General features: G+C 44.6%; 1 protein-coding gene across 1 annotated transcript in view; it reads left to right on the forward strand.

The window, feature by feature from the left end:
* Positions 1 to 3,179: 3,179 nt before the first annotated feature.
* MAMDC2 (MAM domain containing 2) overlaps positions 3,180 to 18,137 on the forward strand; it is a 181,368-nt gene continuing 166,410 nt past the window's right edge. The window contains 2 exon segments of the mRNA XM_017873066.1: positions 3,180 to 3,762; positions 4,107 to 4,220. Of these exon segments, the coding sequence (XP_017728555.1) occupies positions 3,729 to 3,762; positions 4,107 to 4,220 (148 nt within the window). The 5' untranslated portion in view covers positions 3,180 to 3,728.

Genomic DNA, 18,137 nt, shown 5'->3' on the forward strand with positions numbered 1-18,137 from the left:
GTTGTGCTGTCAAGATCCTCCTTCAAGAAAGGACTTTTAGTCCCAGCGGCTGGGAGTATTGTCATCCGCCTTCAACTTCTGATCCTCCCCAGTGCAGAGAGCTGCCTCACTGGAGATCACTTCTGTCCCAAGGTAGGCCACATCCAGTGACAGATGAAAACAGCACTACAAATGCCCTTTCATTTCAGCCTAACATGAGACAAGTTGGATGGGCCATTTTAACTCCATAGTTCCCTGGGGGGTTGATATAAGCTTTGTGAGATTTGCATTGCAACTTTAATTCTCCCTCCACCCATTCCTGCTTCCCTCCCTCCCTTCCATGACACTGATCCCAAGGTACTCCTGATTAAATACCCTGCACATTAAACTCCAAATCAGAGTCTGCTTCCCAGACTTTCTAACTTGTGCCAGTGTCTAAGGATTGTATATTCTTGGGATCAAACAATTATATGCAAAATAGAAAATTTACTCTGAGTTTGTATTTAAGTATAGTGATTCTGTTCCCATAGGTGGCAATGCACAATGTCACCTTAAGGTTGTAAATCATATTTTAAATTTTGAGGGGATCTCTTTAGGGTTTTGAGGTTTTGTATTTTCCTATGACTTAGAACATACGGCATGAATCGAAGGCAATTCTAAAACTTTAAAATACTCCATAAGTGTCTGGAAAAAGGAGCACCAGTTTGATTGTTGCTGAAAACTTGTTTCGTTCAAAATACTGTTTTGAGGTTTCAACTGGATGTATAACTGTCTTTGAATTTTTAGTTAAGTAATGTGATGAAATGCATCAGATATTTAACACCATCTGTGATCAAGAAGTCAAAAAAAGAATATAAGACCCAAGTGAGAGGGGCTCCTGTACTGGTTGAGAAAATAGGCTTTTGGAATGAAGCAGATCTGGGTTTGCGTGTTGTCTTTACTGTCCACAGTCACTGAACTCTGCACCTCAGCTTCCCCATCTATTAAATGGGTATAATAAACATATTTATTCTATAGAGATTTTGTGAAGCTTAAGTGAGATTATCTACATAAAACATTTATAATGGCAAACACAATAAATGTTCTCATTAGCTACTACCTGAGGCACACACTAATGAAAAAATTTTAGACCATTTGAATCATTGTTTACAGAAAACACATGAAAATTTGCTCCTACCTTTAAAAAAGGATTCCAGACATATTTTGCTTATTAGGGAGAAGGTTACTAAATTTTCTGATACTGAAAGTAACATCTGAGTGAAGGCCTCATTAGGCAGTGAGTTGTGTGGCTCTTTGTGGAAGAGCATTTTGAGCGGAAGGAACAGCCAGTGTGAAATTCTGAAAGGATAGCTGGACTGTGTTTGAGGACAAGCCAAGAGGTCCGTGTGGCTAGAGAGGGAATAAGCAGGGTGGTTGAAGTCAGAGAAATAAGAGGGTGGGGCTGGGTGCGGTGGCTCACACCTGTAATCCCAGCACTTTGGGAAGCCAAGGCGGGTGGAGGTCAAGAGATTGAAACCATCCTGGCCAACATGGTGAAACCCCGTTTCTACTAAAAATACAAAAATTAGCTGGGCATGGTGGCACGCACCTGTAATCCCAGCTACTTGGGAAGCTGAGGCAGGAGAATTGCTTGAACCTGGGAGATGGACGTTGCAGTGAGCGGTGAGCGGAGATCACGTCACTGCACTCCAGCCTGGTGACAGAGTGAGACTCTGTCTCAAAAAAAGAAAAAGAGAAGGAAAGCAAGAAAAGAAAACAAGAGGGTGGAGCAGGTCTTATAGGGCCTGGTTGGTCATCATGAAGACTTTGGACTTTACTAAATGACTCGGGAACTTGTTGGGCCTTGAGCTAAAGAGTGACATGGCCCAATTTCTGTATTAAAAGGATAGCCCTGACTAGTGTGTTCAGAATAGAGTAGGGTGAGCAGGGTAGAAAATGAAGGGAGACCATGGTCAGGAGGCCCCTTCAGTGTCCCAGGCTGATGGTGAGGGTATCTTGGACCAACCAAGCCATCACCACCACGGGCGCGGAGCATGGTCAGCATCTGCTGTGTTTCGAATCCTGAACTGATAGAACTTGGCAATGTCTGACAGGAACAGATGAGCTGGAGATGCCTCCAAGTTTTCTCTCCTGAGCAACTGGAAGAAAATAGTTCTTTTAACTCAGATAGGGAAGACGCAGGGGAAGGACGGGTTTGGGAAGAAATATGCAGCCTTCATGTTGGGACCCGTTAAGTATGAAATAGCTCTGAAGCATCCAATTGGAAATGTTGAGGTGGCAATGAGATCGAAGAGTCTGGCGTTAGTGAGCAGTCTGGGTTAGACATATAAATGTGGGAGTTATCAGGTTATCATTGGTATCTAAAACTATGAGACTGGAAGAAAGCATTGAGGGGCTGGATAGTGAAAGAAACAGGAGTGATAGGGAGGAACTTGGAGGCACTCTCGTGTTAAGGGGTTACAGAGGTAACAGCAAAGAGGCTGAGAAGAAGCGGCCAGTGAAAGACAGGAAACCCAATGGTCTGGAAGCCAGGGGAAGGCATGGGAGCAGGTTGAAATGATGGCTCAACAGGGGTTTGTTAGGCCAGTGGTCCTGAAAGTATTGTCCCAAACCAGCTGCAGCAGCAGCAGCCTCTGGAAACTTACTAGGGACGTGCAGCCTCTCAGACCCACTCCAGAGCTACTGGATCAGAAACGGAAGGTGAGGCCCTTTAGCAGATTCTGATACAGTCGGGTTTTAAAACCACTGCCCTCCTCACAAAATTGCCTGCACAAAATTATAAATGGGAGAAAGAAGGAGGAGGAGGAAGAAGAGGAGGGGAGGAAGAAGAACTTTTTATAGGAAGAGAATATTGTCAGAGACCCACTTAGTGCCCAAAGCAAACAGGTTCCTCAGAATTAACTGCCTCCAACAACCCCCTCCCAGTTTAAAGCCTCCCACTAATCAATCTATCATGGCTCTTTGGAGAGAAGGAATGCCCCCATTTCACCGGACGGAGGGAATGCTGAGCACCAGGCATGCCAGACATTCCACCAGCTCAAAAAAGTGGGGGTGGTATTCCAGGGTTAGCTTTGCTGGACCGTAAATGCTGAAACTCCTTAGATATAAAGCTTATTCCACCCAACCGTTTCCAAATTTTCCTCCAGGCTGTCCTAGGAGAATTCCACCCTCTTTCATTCTGGGGAGAAGAAGTTAAAATTAGGGCCAGCCCTGCGGAACTGACATGCCAGATGCAGGGAAGCTGTCCCCAGAAATAAGCGAGTTCCCACCGCGGCTGGGCGGGGCGGGCGCCTCGGGTCCCAACCCAGCAGAGGGACTCCTGGAAGGCCTGCCCCTTCCAAGTGTCTGCAAGGGCTCTGGTCCCAAGCTTTAAAATCCTGAGCGAAGGCACTGCTGGCCGACCTCTCCTCTCCCAGCCAGTCGCGGCTGGCCTTTCAAAGTGTGCAGTTGTCTCCTCCCTGTCCAGCCCCACCGTCGCCCAGGACCAGCTGGGCCGCGGTCCGACCTGAGGCTGCTGCTCAGCGCCGGGGCGCTGGCGCTCTCCATTCGGGCACCTTCCAGCAAACCACTCGGCTCCGGGAGCCGCTCTGCAAAGTTGTGCAGCTCAGAGCGCAAGCTTTACCTCTCGACTTCTCCCTTCCCGGGTCCCCGGCGCCCCCGCCTCCCACGATCCCTTTCACTAGGAGCAGCCTGTCCCAGGGGGCTGGCAACTTGCACCTCTTCCTAGTCATCCTCCCTGAAACGCGACCATGCTGTTAAGGGGCGTCCTCCTGGCGTTGCAAGGTAAGGCCTGGACCCCGGGACAACCCCGGAGACGCTCTGACTACTTGCCCCCGCTCCTGCTGCCCCCGGGGGCCCGGCTCATCGTGCTGGGCTGGGCCATCCGAGGGCGCCTCCCGATCCTCCGCAGCCGCTAACTCCCTCCCCTTGCCAAGCGTGGGGTGGGGGTGGGCGTGGGGTCGCTCAGCGGAGGGGCCCGGGGATGCTAGGGGACAGGTACTGCATCCCTCTCCTGCCCCGCCCGCTCGTCTTTCCCCACTTTCACCAGGTAGTCCCCCTGGGGCTCCCCGAGTTGGTGCAAACACTCCTGGGGGGAGCTCGAACTGAAATTCGCTTTGTGCCCGCAGCCCTGCAGCTCGCCGGTGCCCTCGACCTGCCCGCTGGGTCCTGTGCCTTTGAAGAGAGCACTTGCAGCTTTGACTCCGTGTTGGCCTTTCTGCCGTGGATTTTAAATGAGGAAGGTAAGGGGGCTCGGTGGAGAGGGGCGTGAGGTGAACTTTCTTCCTTGATGGCTTGCTTTTTTTCCCCACATTGGTAATGTTATCTTGGAGTTAATTCCCCGCGGCAAGAGAAGTGTGAGTCATGGATCCTCCTTCAGGCCCTCAGCTGTGCTGCAAGGGATGGCCGAAGCAGGCACGGGGCGGGCGGGAGGCAGCCCTTTGTTTACCTGGCCTATGGGTAGAAGCTTAAAATTTGCGTCTCACCCCAGCACTCCTTAATGGAAGGGAGAAACGGAGCACAGCTAATGATTGTTCCCCACCAGCTGTGTGCCCTCTGCAGGCCAGCAACCTTTCTGGTCCTCAGGAGACATGTCTGTGAGTTGGGAAAAGTTGGATGGGACTAGCTCTCCTTCAGCTTTGCAGAAAAGGTTCCACAATTCTGTGATGGGACCTCAGTGCTAAGACATCAGGTCTGCGTTAATCCTGACAGTGGTTTTTGCTGCATGATTTCATCCTCACACTCCTGTTTATAATCCTGCCCTGGACAAAAGAAACCATGTACACTGCCAAATGCCTGGGGTCCCTGTCTCACTGGTGGGCATTGTTTTACTACTCTATACTGTTTGGGTCCCAAGGACAAAGTTAAAATGTGGGGTCTTTGGAAGTGCCTTCTTGCCTTTATATAGGTTTTTTTTTTTTTTTTTTTTTTTTTTTTTTTTTTTTTTTTTAAGTGTGGTTCTCAGTACCCAATAGCAGACGGCACTGGGTGTCCTTTCTCCTTTCCTTTCGCTCTCTCTCTTTTGTGACCACCAGTGAAACCTGCTGCCCACAGACTATTTGAATTGGAAAATAGCCTTCTTTAAAAAACATAGTACCCTAGATGAAACCAGCTCACCTCCTTCCCTACTCAATTGCCCTCAGGTCCCAGATCCTCCCACCTGGCTGCCTGGGGGAGGATGGAGTCCAGAACCCCTGGTTAGATGTATGAACTGTCACCACAGCTTACGCTGCCCCAGGCCTTTACTCAGGGTTCTGCGTACATTAGCTTCTCTGACCCTCACAGGTAGGTGATGTTGGACCCATTTTACAGAGGAAGGAATCTCAGCCATAGAATATTCAAATGGCTAGTTCACATCACAGTGTCACTGAGTGGCTAACTCTGAGTGTCTAGTTAGGAAGAAACAGGAAGGAACTGGTTCAGTAGTAATCTCCATCTTTATCCAACAGTTGCCAAGTCTTGACTACTACAGTTTACTTAGGGGTGGCTGGGAAAAAGCAATTCCTGATTTATTATTCGAGGGATTCCTATCTTGCTGATGGCTTTAGGAAAGTCTCTGTGATCTCACCACTCACCCTTTCCCTATACTGGCTGTATGGAAGGATTGTGGGAGATGGCCTTAGAAATGCCACGAGACTGGCTTTGGAGAACACTCTTCTCCAGCACAGGGCTTCTCAGGCCTCAGCTGCATCAGAGTCACCTGGTGGGCTTGTAAGATACAGATTGCTGGGCCCCACTCCCCGAGTGTCTGATTCAGGGGGACTGAGGATTCCTAACAAGTTCCCGGGTGATCCTGATGATGCTGGTCTCGGGACCACACTTTGAGAACTGCTGACTTCCACAGTACCTGTACACACACACACAACCTGTGCTGTTGTTGACTCTGAGTAGGGCTGGCACTAGGGTGAAGGAGCTACTTGCAGGACCTGAGAGTGAACAGCTCCTTAAGTCTTGTTCCCTAAGCACTTGGCTTGCCTCATCCTAGTGCTGGTCCTGAGAAAAGGAAATCAACATCATTCCTTAAGCCAGGAGCCTTAGTTAGTCTCTGAGCCCCTGCCTCTGGCCCTCTGTCAGGATGGGGGCCCCCTCACAGCCTGCCTCTGGTCAGTGGGCATGCCACAGCATGCTTAACACAACTGCCTCCCAGACCCACAGGAAGTCTCTCTGCTGAGTTGGCACCTCTGCCCCAGCACGGCAGTTAAACCATCCCTCTTCAGGGAAAACAGGAAGACACTTATAGAAAAAGGTGATTACAGTTTAATAGTATAATGAAGGCACTGTGGCTTTGCTTTCTGCATTCTTTCTAACAGCTACTGCTTTCTAGTTCAGGACTGGGACTACTGGGTTGGCTGGGGGAAGTTAATTTATTCTCCTCTGAGCACTCCAGGGTGGAGCAGGCAGGTTAGGCTCCAGTTGTTCCAGCTTTAGTTTTTCAAAGGCCAGAACTTGGACGTAACGGTGTACTCCAGGCTCCAGGGCAGTGAGGTAGGTGTGTGGCAGTTGCTATGGTTGCCTGCTAAGAAGACATCACTAAGAATTTCCCTTATAAGCCCATTTCTAGGTTGGTAAATTAAAGATAATAAAATTCTTCCAGGCTGAAATTTGGCAAGCTGTTCACAAACTTCTCTGCAAATGCACTTCTTGCTGCAGAAACCCTTTGAAACTGGTTCCATTCACCTTCATGTACTGGTTCCACCATAGAAAGTAATGGGTTTCAGAGACTTTTGCCCAGATGAACTTTTTTTTTTTCTTTAAGTTATGGGATACATGCACAGAACGTGCAGGTTTGTTACACCACTATATATGTGACATGGTGATTTGCTCCACCTATCAACCCATCATCTAGGTTTTAACCCCACATGCTTTGGGCATTTGTCCTAATGCTCTCCCTCCCCTTGCCCCCCACCCCCGACAGGCCCTGGTGTGTGAAGTTCCCCTCCCGTGTCCATGTGTTCTCACTGTTCAACTCCCACTTATGAGTGAGAACATGAGGTATTTGGTTTTCTATTCCTGTGTTAGTTTGGTGAGAATGATGGCTTCCAGCTTCATCCATGTCCCTGCAAAGGACATAAACTCACTCTTTTGTATTGTTGCATAGTATTCCATGGTGTATATGTGCTACATTTTCTTTATCCAGTCTATCATTGATGGGCATTTGGGTTGGTTCCAAGTCTTTGCTGTTGTAAATAGTGCTGCAATAAACATATGTGCCTGATGCACTTCTTATATGTCCATGGTCAGTAGGTTAGTTTATAGTGGAGAGAACAATGCAAGAGGCCAGAGAAGGGAGGTTAGTTGGGACACAAATCTGCAAATTAGAATTTCATCACAGGAGAATCAAATCTGGAGGTAGTTGGAAAAGTCACCTTGTCTCTAAATATCTCCTTTGCTGCCTGAAATAGTATCTGAGGTTCACGTCTTTGATTTGGAGTATTAAGTCCCTAGATATCCCTGATTACAGTTCCAGTGTCTCTATTTCATGGCCACTTTAAAATATGCTTTATCTCCACTGGGCACAGAATAGGCAAGTTTTGATCAGGCTTGGGTTATTTATCCCAATGGCAGATTCCCCCAGGGAACGCCAGGTGCACTATTACAGGGGATCAGGCACTGAAACCCGGTTTTGTCTACTTTCTCATTTTGCCAATGGTTGTCCCGTTTTCTTGATCTCCCTCTATTCTTTTTGTAGAATATTTTAGTTTTCCCTAACTTGTCAAGGGAAGTGATATTATCAGACTCAAATTAGAACTCACTTCTAAATCTTAAGTTTGAACTGAATCCAGCAAAGAAGTGATCTGGTTTTGTTTGTTTTTTGTTTTGTTTTTTTGAGAAGGAGTCTCACTCTGTTGCCCAGGCTGGAGTCCAATGGCATGACCTCGGGTCACTGCAAACTTCGCCTCTCAGGTTCAAGCGATTCTCCTGCCTCAGCCTCTCGAGTAGCTGGGGCATGAACCTGTAGTCCCACCTACTCAGGAGGCTTGTGCCACCATCCCAGGCTAATTTTTGTATTTTTAGTAGAGATGGCATTTCACCATGTTGGCCAGGCTGGTCTTGAATTCCTGACCTCAGGTGATCCACCTGCCTCAGCCTCCCAAAGTACTGGGATTACAGGTGTGAGCCACTGCGCCCAGCCAGGGATCCATTTTATCCTGTGAAAATCTTTCTCCATTCAGTTATCCTATAAAAAAAATCATCTTTATTCACAGCTCAGAGGATCTGGGAACCCCTTTGAGCGGTAGTCCTCAGCTGAAATCCGGGCTGCTTATTCCATTTTCCTGATGCCAGCTGTGGGGGCAGAGGCCCTTTGCCCTGAGGATTCTTAGAGACCATGCAGTTGGCCTTGCATCCAAACAGGCACAATTCAGAAGAATCATTGAATGGATTTTGGCTTCATTCTCATTTTTGGACGTCGTGGCTTAGCACCTTTAACTGAACTCTGTGAGGAAGCCTCTTGAGGAGCTGAGGCAGGGGAAAGCCAAGTCTAGGTGTTGCCCCTTAATTAGGAGTTTGGAACACTCAGCTACCTGGAAGAAGAAAGTAGTTGCAGAAATGTCTCAGGTGAAGAGGAGACAAAAAGAGAAATTGAAAGCATTTGTTATAGAGAAGACCTACATTGTTTTTCCACAGTAGGAGTCAGGGCTTGAGAAATCGCCTAATATAGAAAAAGGTTGGATGGCTTTTGTATCCAGGAGTGAGTGATAGCATTTGAGGCAGGCAGGTGGGCTACAGGGTTGGGGATCACAAAGGTGGGGTGTGGGGGCATGGTAGAATGTCCCGAAATCACGTGTAAATACATGTGTGTTTCTCTCTCTGATTCCCTCTTCCTTCACCCAAACTTGTCCCTTCTCTTTTAAGGACACTCTCGGCTCCTTGGCCATCTGCGTTTCAGTTCTGCACTCAGTCATGTGCCAGTTATTATTAACAGTGATGAATCCTGCCTGATATTTCTTGGGGCTGGAGCCACAAATCTGGCAAGGATCCCAAGTTCCTGGGAGAGGACAGCCAGTCTTCTCCCTCCTGCAGACTACAGCTCCTTTCCTGACTTTGGAGGGCTGATTCAGCATCCCACCCTGACATCACAAAGTTCATAAGGCCAGCGACAAGTTATGCTCATCTGCGTGGGGCTACTTGGTCCTGCGTTATGTCTGCAGGTTGTTCTTAGAGCTCTCTAAGCAGAAGTACAATCCTCACATTGTATGGGGGCTGGAAATCTGCACGAGTCGGGGCTGTTCCTTAACACCCTCTGGGAGAGATGCTACACCCCAGAAATGTGACCTAGTTACCCTTGCAGTATCACATGCCGTTTCCTGCTGCTGCCCTGGCTGTGACTGCTGTCAGGTTGAGCATGGCTGTGCTGTGCTGTGTCTGAGGGCAGCCTTGCTTCTGCCTTGCTTCCTGGGAACCCAGATCCTAGAGCTGGGCCTTGGAGGTCATCCAGTGCAGCCTCCTCATACACGGACCAAGTCAGGCAGCCCTTGGACAGGGCCTCAGCTCCTTGGCTCTCCACCAGTTCTTTTTCCTCCAGCATTGGAGGAAAAATCCGTGTCTCCACTTCGCGTTCTAAAGTCTGAAACTTTGTTGTGTTGGAAACTCTTCATCAGAGAGCTAATTATATTTCAGACATGTGGAAGAACTCAGATTCCAAGATGCAGTGTTTGGAGCCTACCAAAGCCACAAACGCTACATTTTATGCCATACCATGTAACATGTATTCACTCTTTCAGATGTATAGGGATCCCACCTGTCTGCGATCTTCAGCCTTTAGAAAGGGGCCTGGCACATACCAGGTGCTCCATAGATATTTGTTGAATGAAAGAACCTGTTGAATGAATGTATTAGATCACGAACATATCCTTAAGCATTTTCCTGTGTGCTCCTGGTTCATTCTGCCCCTTCAAAGGTAGTTCCTTATCATGAAGAACGGCTTAAGCCTCGTGGTTAATATAAGCTCTGGAGCTGGGTAACTTGGATTAGAATCCAGGCTCTGCCCTTTCAAGCTCTGTGGTCTTGGGAAAGTTATTTATCATCTCTACGTCTCAGTTTCCTTGGGTATAAAATTGAGATATTAAAAGTACCTATCACATGACATTGTTGTGAAGACTATATACATTAATACATTTAACACAGAGTGAGTACTTTATACATGTAACCTGATGTTATTCTTACTCTTACTTGATGTGTCTTTTATCAACATCATAAACTTTATATAGAAACATTAGTTTTTCTAATTCAGACAGCTTTCCAAAAGAGCTTTTGGGGAGCTAAGGAGAGTGTAGTTTTCTTTTGCTTATAGTTGTGCCATCTACTCTTCATTCCAACCAGAGAAAGAACCTTATTTTTCTTATCATTTGGCTCTACTTTAAGCACTGGAGCCTCATCTCACTTTCGTGTGGCTGAACAAGGTGTGGATATAAAATAATAACACTGAGTTTCACACTTAGTATATAGTCTCTCCCAGCAGATGACACGTTTTTCTCTATAAATTGTTGGTTGTTGCCAAGAATGCTTTGCTTCCTGCTTCATTATTCTCCCATCCCAGCCTGCTAGTGCCTCAGCATCAAACAGCTCCATTAGTGATGGCGCTGGTGCCTTCTATGATCTCTCTCTCTTAGGTTCTTGGACATAATCCTAACCCTTGGCCTTCTTATCAATCAGTCTGGGTTCTTGAGTTCCCTTGCCTGACCCCTCCACTTGAGATTTAACCCACCTGGGGTGGTAATATCTGCCTGCTAATCCCTGCCTCTACTGGCTTCTGTGGATGTAAGCTGTATTTGGGCAGCCTCCTCCTTATGAAGACCAACACCCCATCTGGTTTCATCCCTACTCAAATTAGAGTTGCTGAATGGGAAGTGGCTACCCAAATCCTGGCCTGATCCCTAATAAGACACCTGGGAATTTTTAGGATGTTTCCCTTCCCATAATTGCAGAAGTCAGCTAATATGTGGGGAGGAAAAAAATAATTTTTGTCAGAGGACTTTATGCTTTTGTTGCCATCTTCAAATCTTTTAGCCTATAATTACCATGTTTTGGTAACTTGTATCTTGGAGTGTAATATTCATTTAAAAATTTTGGTTCTTAAAATAACAGAACCTCTTTGGTAGATCACCCCAGCATCAGTCTTACTTCTGTCTCTTATCAAACAATATTAGGTTTTGAAGAAGTTGAGTGAAATCCATTTATGTTAGTAGAGGTGATGGGTATCCCAATAAGTGGAGCTAGAAGGTAGTTAAACTTGTCTTAGGCGTCCTTGCTGGTCAACCCTGATTTTCATGTCTAACAACTATCCCAGCACTCTCCTTCAATTTTTCTTACGCTTTTCTTAACTAACTAAATCATATAAATGTAGTTATGCATTCAGGTCTAGGTTCTTGAAGTGTTTGATTACATATCTATCTATTTAATGTATATTTACCTATCTAGATAGATAGATATAGTTTCACCTATGCAATGGTTCTCAGCCCTGGCTGGAAATTAAAACAGGTAAAAAAAAATTTTTTAAGCTATGTCCAGGTCTTACTCCAAGAGATTCTGATTTCTTTGTCCATAAATGGGACCAGACTTGGCATTGTTAAAAAACAACACACACTGACAGACTCCCCAGGTGATTCTGATGTGTGTCCATGGTTGAGGAATGTGTATTGGAATGGCTTTCAACTCCCCGGCTTCTCCAGATGTAAGAAAGAAGAAATGCCCTCATCTTAAGAATCTTTTGATGATTAGCAATTACCCACAGGCTAATGTAAAAAATGCCTTGTTTGGCATTCAGGGCCCTTCACAGTTTGCTCCAAATTATGTTTCTCCTCTTACCTCCCATTAATCTCTAATGTGCTGTTCATTCAACACGCCCTTTACTCACTTGCTTCTTGTTCTATTTGCAAAGTTCTCTTGACCTGTATAATGCTGCTTTTTCTATTCTCCTGTCTCATGCTCATCTATTTAGGTCCCACCTATGCTTTAAGGTCCAGCTGTTTCTCAAAACATGCCATAACTTTTCCGGATGAAAACCCTCACTTCCCATGGCTCTCTTCACTTTCCACTGTGTAAGTCTTCTTATTGGCATCTCCTGATAAGAGTCTCCACCCTGTCACCTCATCAGACTGTTATGTCTCTGAGAACAGGAATTACATCCTCCTTACAATGCCTGACAATGTGTGGCATCAACAAACACTTTGAATTTAACCAATCTCTAAAGCCATTGTTGAGATTGATAGAAAAAAAATAAAAACCCTTAACATTTTTTTCCTGTAGTAAAAGAGGTTGTGTTTAGTAATCCTTCCTACCATGAGACTTCAAAGAGTTTGAAGGCTTATGTTGTAATTTCCAAATATAACAGCAAAGCAGTATTACAGCTTGTCTCACCAGTACATGGCCTGTTTCATCCCTAACTTGCCAATGGACAAAAAGCTTTTGGATTATTTACCCATCAGAGCTGCCTAAGTCCCTTGACTCTCTGCCATCACAAACAATCACAATGCAACCTTGAGAGTGGCGCTGCTGGGTCTGGAAAGTATTTTTTGGCAAAGGATGACCAGACTTTGAACTAGCAATGGAGAGTGGGTGTTTCTGAGGCACTCAGTTGTGAGATGTCCATAGTACCCACCTTGATGGTTAAAAGCACATAAGGATATTTGTCTGCTCTGGAAAGAAGTTCTCATATATGGTTATGACAAATGGAGAAAGCAGAGGATCAGGTTTGCAAATCAGTGAGATCTTCCAGAATATTTGCTTTCTCTACTTTGTGAGAAATTTGCATGTGTTTTATGGGATTCTGAGGCTAAGAATAAGATGATAAAACAAGTGGCATCATTACCATAATTTCATTGCATCATGAATAAATAATATGTTTTACAGAAAAAGCTACTGCAGACTATTCACACTGTGAACAAGCATCTAAGTGTCTACTATCCATCAGGTTCTATGTTAGTAGTTGGAGGACATAGTACATGAGTACACGGTCCATAGGGTTCACAGTCATGGTCCCTGCCCTTGGTGGTGGCCCTAGGCCAATAGAGGAAACAAAAACCCATAATTGTGGTAGAAAGTAAAAGGAATTGTGTGCTAGTCAAGGCTTTTCATTTGATCAAGGAGTGAAGGAGGTATTGGAAGGTTATCAGTTAGCTCTCAGAATCAACAGGAAGAATAGAGAGCAACATTTGGGCAAGAGTAATACAGAGATGCAAGGTGTAGGCAAGGTACTTCTGGAAGAGGCATTTGTGTGACTTTATCACTGGACATTTGTTACTTCACTGCTGGACCTGCCTGTTCATTCAGTAGCTGTGAGGAGGCTCCCTCAATTTGAGGGAGACAGAATTGCCAATGGGGAGGCTAATTAGGAGGCTACCCATAGATCTAAGGAAGAGATTATGAGGGCCTGAATAAGGGCAGGGGTGTTAGGCATGAAAGGCAAGGGGTAAATAAAGCAACTTAAATGACAAGCAATCATTGTCAGTACTCAAGCCCTATCAACTTAAAGGGGATTAAGTTGATAGGGCTTGAGTACTGACAATGATGGATAGGAGTAATGAGTCAGAGGAAGAGTGACTCTGAAATTTCTAGTTTGGGCAGCTCTTTGGTTGATGGTACCAACAGTTGGGAGAGTTTCAAGAGGAACTTCATGCTTAGGGTAGAAAAAGATATCAGTTCTGAGCTGCCTGGGACACATCCAAGTGGAGATTTCGAGCAGGGCATTGATGTAAGAATCTAAAGGTCAGGTATAGTCTGGGCAGGACTATGGTAACCTTCAGCAGAAAGGCAGTGGTTAAAATTATGAGCAGAGATGATATCACCCAAGGAGAATGAATAAAGTAATAACAGCAGGAGGCTAAGAAACATGCCTTGAGCTCGCATTTAAGGATTAGGTATAGGAAGGAGATGGGGACATGAAAGAAACAGAAGGAACTGGGCATGTACGAGGAGAATTAGGAAAGTGAAAGATTGTAGAAGCAAAGGAGTTAGGAGTTTCAAAAGGAGGATGTGATCAGTGGGGCCCCATGCAGTAGGGTGGAAGAACAAATGGGAAATGTCAATAGTTGGTAGAGACTTCCCAGCAAAAAAAGTTTAGATGTGAGAAGAAAGGGGTTCAACTATATCTACAAAGAAACTTTGAGATGAAAGTTTTTATTTTTGTTTTCATTTTGTTTTGTTTTGTTTTGTTTTAGGAAGGGGGGACTTGAGCTTGTTTCTATGGTGAGGGGAAGGGACCAGCAAAGAAAGAAGATTGAAAAGAGGGGGCTTCTTTGCTAGCTCTGGATTAGATCCAAATTCCACTTTGATGGTTCAGAAACCCTAAGAGCCTAGGAATTCCTTTTCCCATGTAATTCCAAGTACCCTCCACTGAGTGGCTCGTGGGCACTGGAGTGTCAGCTTCAAATGTGTGAAATTTTATTTCTACTGTAAATACAAGGGAGGTAGGAGCTTGGGCTGAATCTGTGGTAATTATGATGTGCCCTGGAACTTACTCATTAAAAAACAAAAAAAGGCCAGGCATAGTAGCTCATCCCTGTAATCCCAGCACTTTGGGAGGATGAGGTGGAGGACTGTCACTCTAAGGTCAGGAGTTCAAGACCACTCCTGTAGACTTAGCGAGACCCTGTCTCTTTAAAAAAACAAAACAACACACAAAAAAATGTCTTTTATAAGCTTCAGGAGAATGTTTTAGGTCTATGCGAATATTACTGTATAATATATTCTATTTCGAAGTAGTTCCCAGTGAGAAGTGCGCAGTGAAACTTAATGAGATAGTCATGCAATAGCTTCCTATGCAAGCCCGGGTCTGTGATCCATAGGGAGCATTTAATAGTACCTGCCAAGCAGATTTACTTTCATCATCTTTAACTTTCACAACAATCTTGAAGGTGGTCATTAACAGTATTTTACAGATGAGAAAGTGTGAGACACAGACAGATTAGGTAATGGGCCCAAAGCAACTCAGTTGGAGGTGGGAGAGTGGGGATATCAACCCAAACTCACCTGGCTTGAACTTCATGTGGTCCTAATTCACTTGGAGTTGGATGATGCCTTTGTTCTTCCGGAGGTCAACACCAAGGAAGTCAGACTTGCAACCCATATGCTTCTCTACAGAAGGTGAGGAACCTCTGCCCCCATTATCAATGTTGATGATGTCCCAACATTACAACTCCTTCCCTGAGTTCTAGGCCCCAGCTACAACTAGTGCGTCTCCCGGGCAGTGGTGAGCCTTTGTAAGGCATCAAGTAGAGAGAGGGAAATGTAATTTTTACTAATTTCTTTTCCATAACAGATTAGAGTTTGCTCTTGGAACCATTTGAAGGATTCTCCTCTCAGTCCTCAGCATAATCTTGGAAGAGAACTTCAGGGAAATTTTATAGCTTGACCTAAAATACTTTGGCAGTCTTAAGGAGTATTCCTAAACTTCAAGTTCATCTATTCCTACTGTGAAAGAATTGAAAGAGTACACAAATAAATGTGCTTTTGCAAGCTGGTTGCCCTTCTAGACAAGAATTTTGGTACTTCTTCATTCTATTACTCTTAACAGAATGGCAATGTTTCTATACAGTCCTGTGATATATAACTTTGCTAGACGCTTAGAGAAATTTCCATTCCTTATTTGAAAAACTTTTGCCTCACTGCCAAGGAGAGCTGAAGTGTTATTTGGGGCTATGCTTATAAAGAGGATGACTTTAATATGCTTTTGCTTCAGTGAGGAGCTGACTCCTTCGTTTACCAATTCTTTATGACCAAAACAGTCTAATCCAAAACTATAACTCAGCAAGTTTTCTAAATGTCTACAGATTTCTTCTATTTCTGTGACTTTATTAAAAGTGAATAATAGGGTAGACTGTTGGAGAATTTTCTTTTGAAGTATGTTTTGATCCTATATTAGCCAACTTTAAAGTGTAAGCTTTATGGAAAGAAACTCTGGTTTTCCATTACAAATCCTGAAAACTGGCAACAGCCATCTGAAATCCCACTGTTGTTTCTAAAAATCTTTTTTCTTTTTCATAAATTCTGATGAGGAAAATGTGAGTTAAACTTTAGTATCTTTGTTGTCAACTTATGTTGTCAATATAAAATTGTTAAACTACTTATACATGGTTCTATATTGAATATTGTATAATACAAGATAAGTGATATTGGGGATAACACATCTGAAGATGCATTGTATTGGCACAAGGTGTGATTCATTTTCTCTTGGGCTTGTGGACTAGGACTTAGAGTACTTGCTTTACAGCAGGGGTCCCAACCCCCAGGCCACAGATCAGTTCCAGATACCAGGAGCCCAGCCACACAGCAGGAGGTGAGCAGTGGGCAAGCAAGTGAGGCTTCATCTGTATTTACAGCCACTCCCTATCACTCGCATTACCTCCTGAGCTGCACCTCCTACCAGATCAGCAGAGGCATTAGATTCTCATAGGAATGGGAATCCTAAGTAAATTGCGCACGTAAGGGATCTAGGTTGCTGCTCCTTATGAGAATCAGAATCTAATGCCTGGTGATCTGTCACTGCTTCCCATCACCCCTAGATGCGACTTCCTTTTCTTTTCTTTTCTTTCTTTCTTTTTTTTTTTTTTTTTTTTTTTGGAGAAGGAGTTTCGCTCCGTCGCCCAGGCTGGAGTGCAGTGGCGCGATCTTGGCTCACTGCAAGCTCCGCCTCCCAGGTTCAGGCCATTCTCCTGCCTCAGCCTCCTGAGTAGCTGGGACTACAGGCACCTGCCACCACGCCCAGCTAATTTTTTTTGTGTGTGTGTTTTTAGTAGAGACAGGGTTTCACCATGTTAGCCAGGATGGTCTTGGTCTCCTGACCTCGTGATCCACCCATATCAGCTTCCCAAAGTGCTGGGATTACAGGCGTGAGCCACTGCGCCCGGCCCTAGATGCAACTTTCTAGTTGCAGGAAAACAAGCTCAGGGCACCCACTGATTCCACGTTATGGTGAATTATATAATCATTACATTATATATTACAATGAATAATAATAGCAATAAGGTGCACAATAAATGTAATGTGCTTGAATCATTCTGAAAGCATCCTCCCACCCCCTGGTTTGTGGGAAAATTGTCTTCCACAAACCAGTCCCTGGTGCCAAAAAGTTTGGAGACTGTTGCTTTAAAGAGTATTGAATTCAAAAGAAAATTCTACTGTCAGAAATCAATCCCAGGTTTTTACACCGTCCCCTATTAAAGAACATATCAATAATTACCAACAATGTCTTAGTTTCTGTCATGATCAAGTTTGATCCAAGTGGCCCTCTTGCCTATCAAGTATGCTATTATGCAGTTTTTGAGAGAGGATGAGGGTGACCTATGTGTGTAACAGCTGAAAGCAGACAGCCCAGTTGCCGTAGAATATTCCTCAAGCCTCTTGTCTCTCCACAAACTCCGCTATTCACAATAAAAACTGCTAGATGGCACAAGTATACATATGTAACAAACCTGCACGTTATGCACATGTACCCTAGAACTTAAAGTATAATTTAAAAAAAAAACAAACAAAAAATCAAATAAAAGATATTTATTTCAGAAAAAAAAACTGCTAGAAGATGAAAAGGGTACAAAATGGTTTATATTTTTAATTAACCCCTTTAATTTGTCAAGATGGTTATTAGGAAGTCATTTGTACTTTTGGAAGCATATTCATGTCATAAAATAAGTTTGGACACGTTTATGAGCAATCTCTTGCTGAGCACAATATTAGCCTAGTAGTCTAAGAATTCTTAGAAAATTAATTGGTCTTGGAAAAATAGATAATATTTGCCATTATTTCCATCCTAATGTGCAGTGTATCACAGTCATGCACAAAAGGCACGGGGTTTTAGACTCAAGTGATTTAAAGACTTTTCCCTAGAGACATTGACAAAGGAAAAAGCCTGGAGAGAGACCATCTGAGATTTCGTTTCATTCTCCTTTAAGTTTCCATCACAAACCATCAGGTGTGTTGCAGAAGGACTTGCCATCCAGTACCCTCAGCTGGGAGCTAACGATGATGCCTGGAATGTTTTATAAATTATTTTATTTTATTTTATTTTATTTTTTTTTTGAGACGGAGTCTCATTCTGTCGCCCAGGCTGGAGTGCAGTGGCTGGATCTCAGCTCACTGCAAGCTCCGCCTCCCAGGTTTACGCCATTCTCCTGCCTCAGCCTCCCGAGTAGCTGGGACTACAGGCGCCCGCCACCTCGCCCGGC

The sequence above is a fragment of the Rhinopithecus bieti genome, unplaced genomic scaffold (assembly GCF_001698545.2).
Source record: "Rhinopithecus bieti isolate Rb0 unplaced genomic scaffold, ASM169854v2 scaffold_7648, whole genome shotgun sequence".
Taxonomy (NCBI): Eukaryota; Metazoa; Chordata; class Mammalia; order Primates; family Cercopithecidae; genus Rhinopithecus; species Rhinopithecus bieti.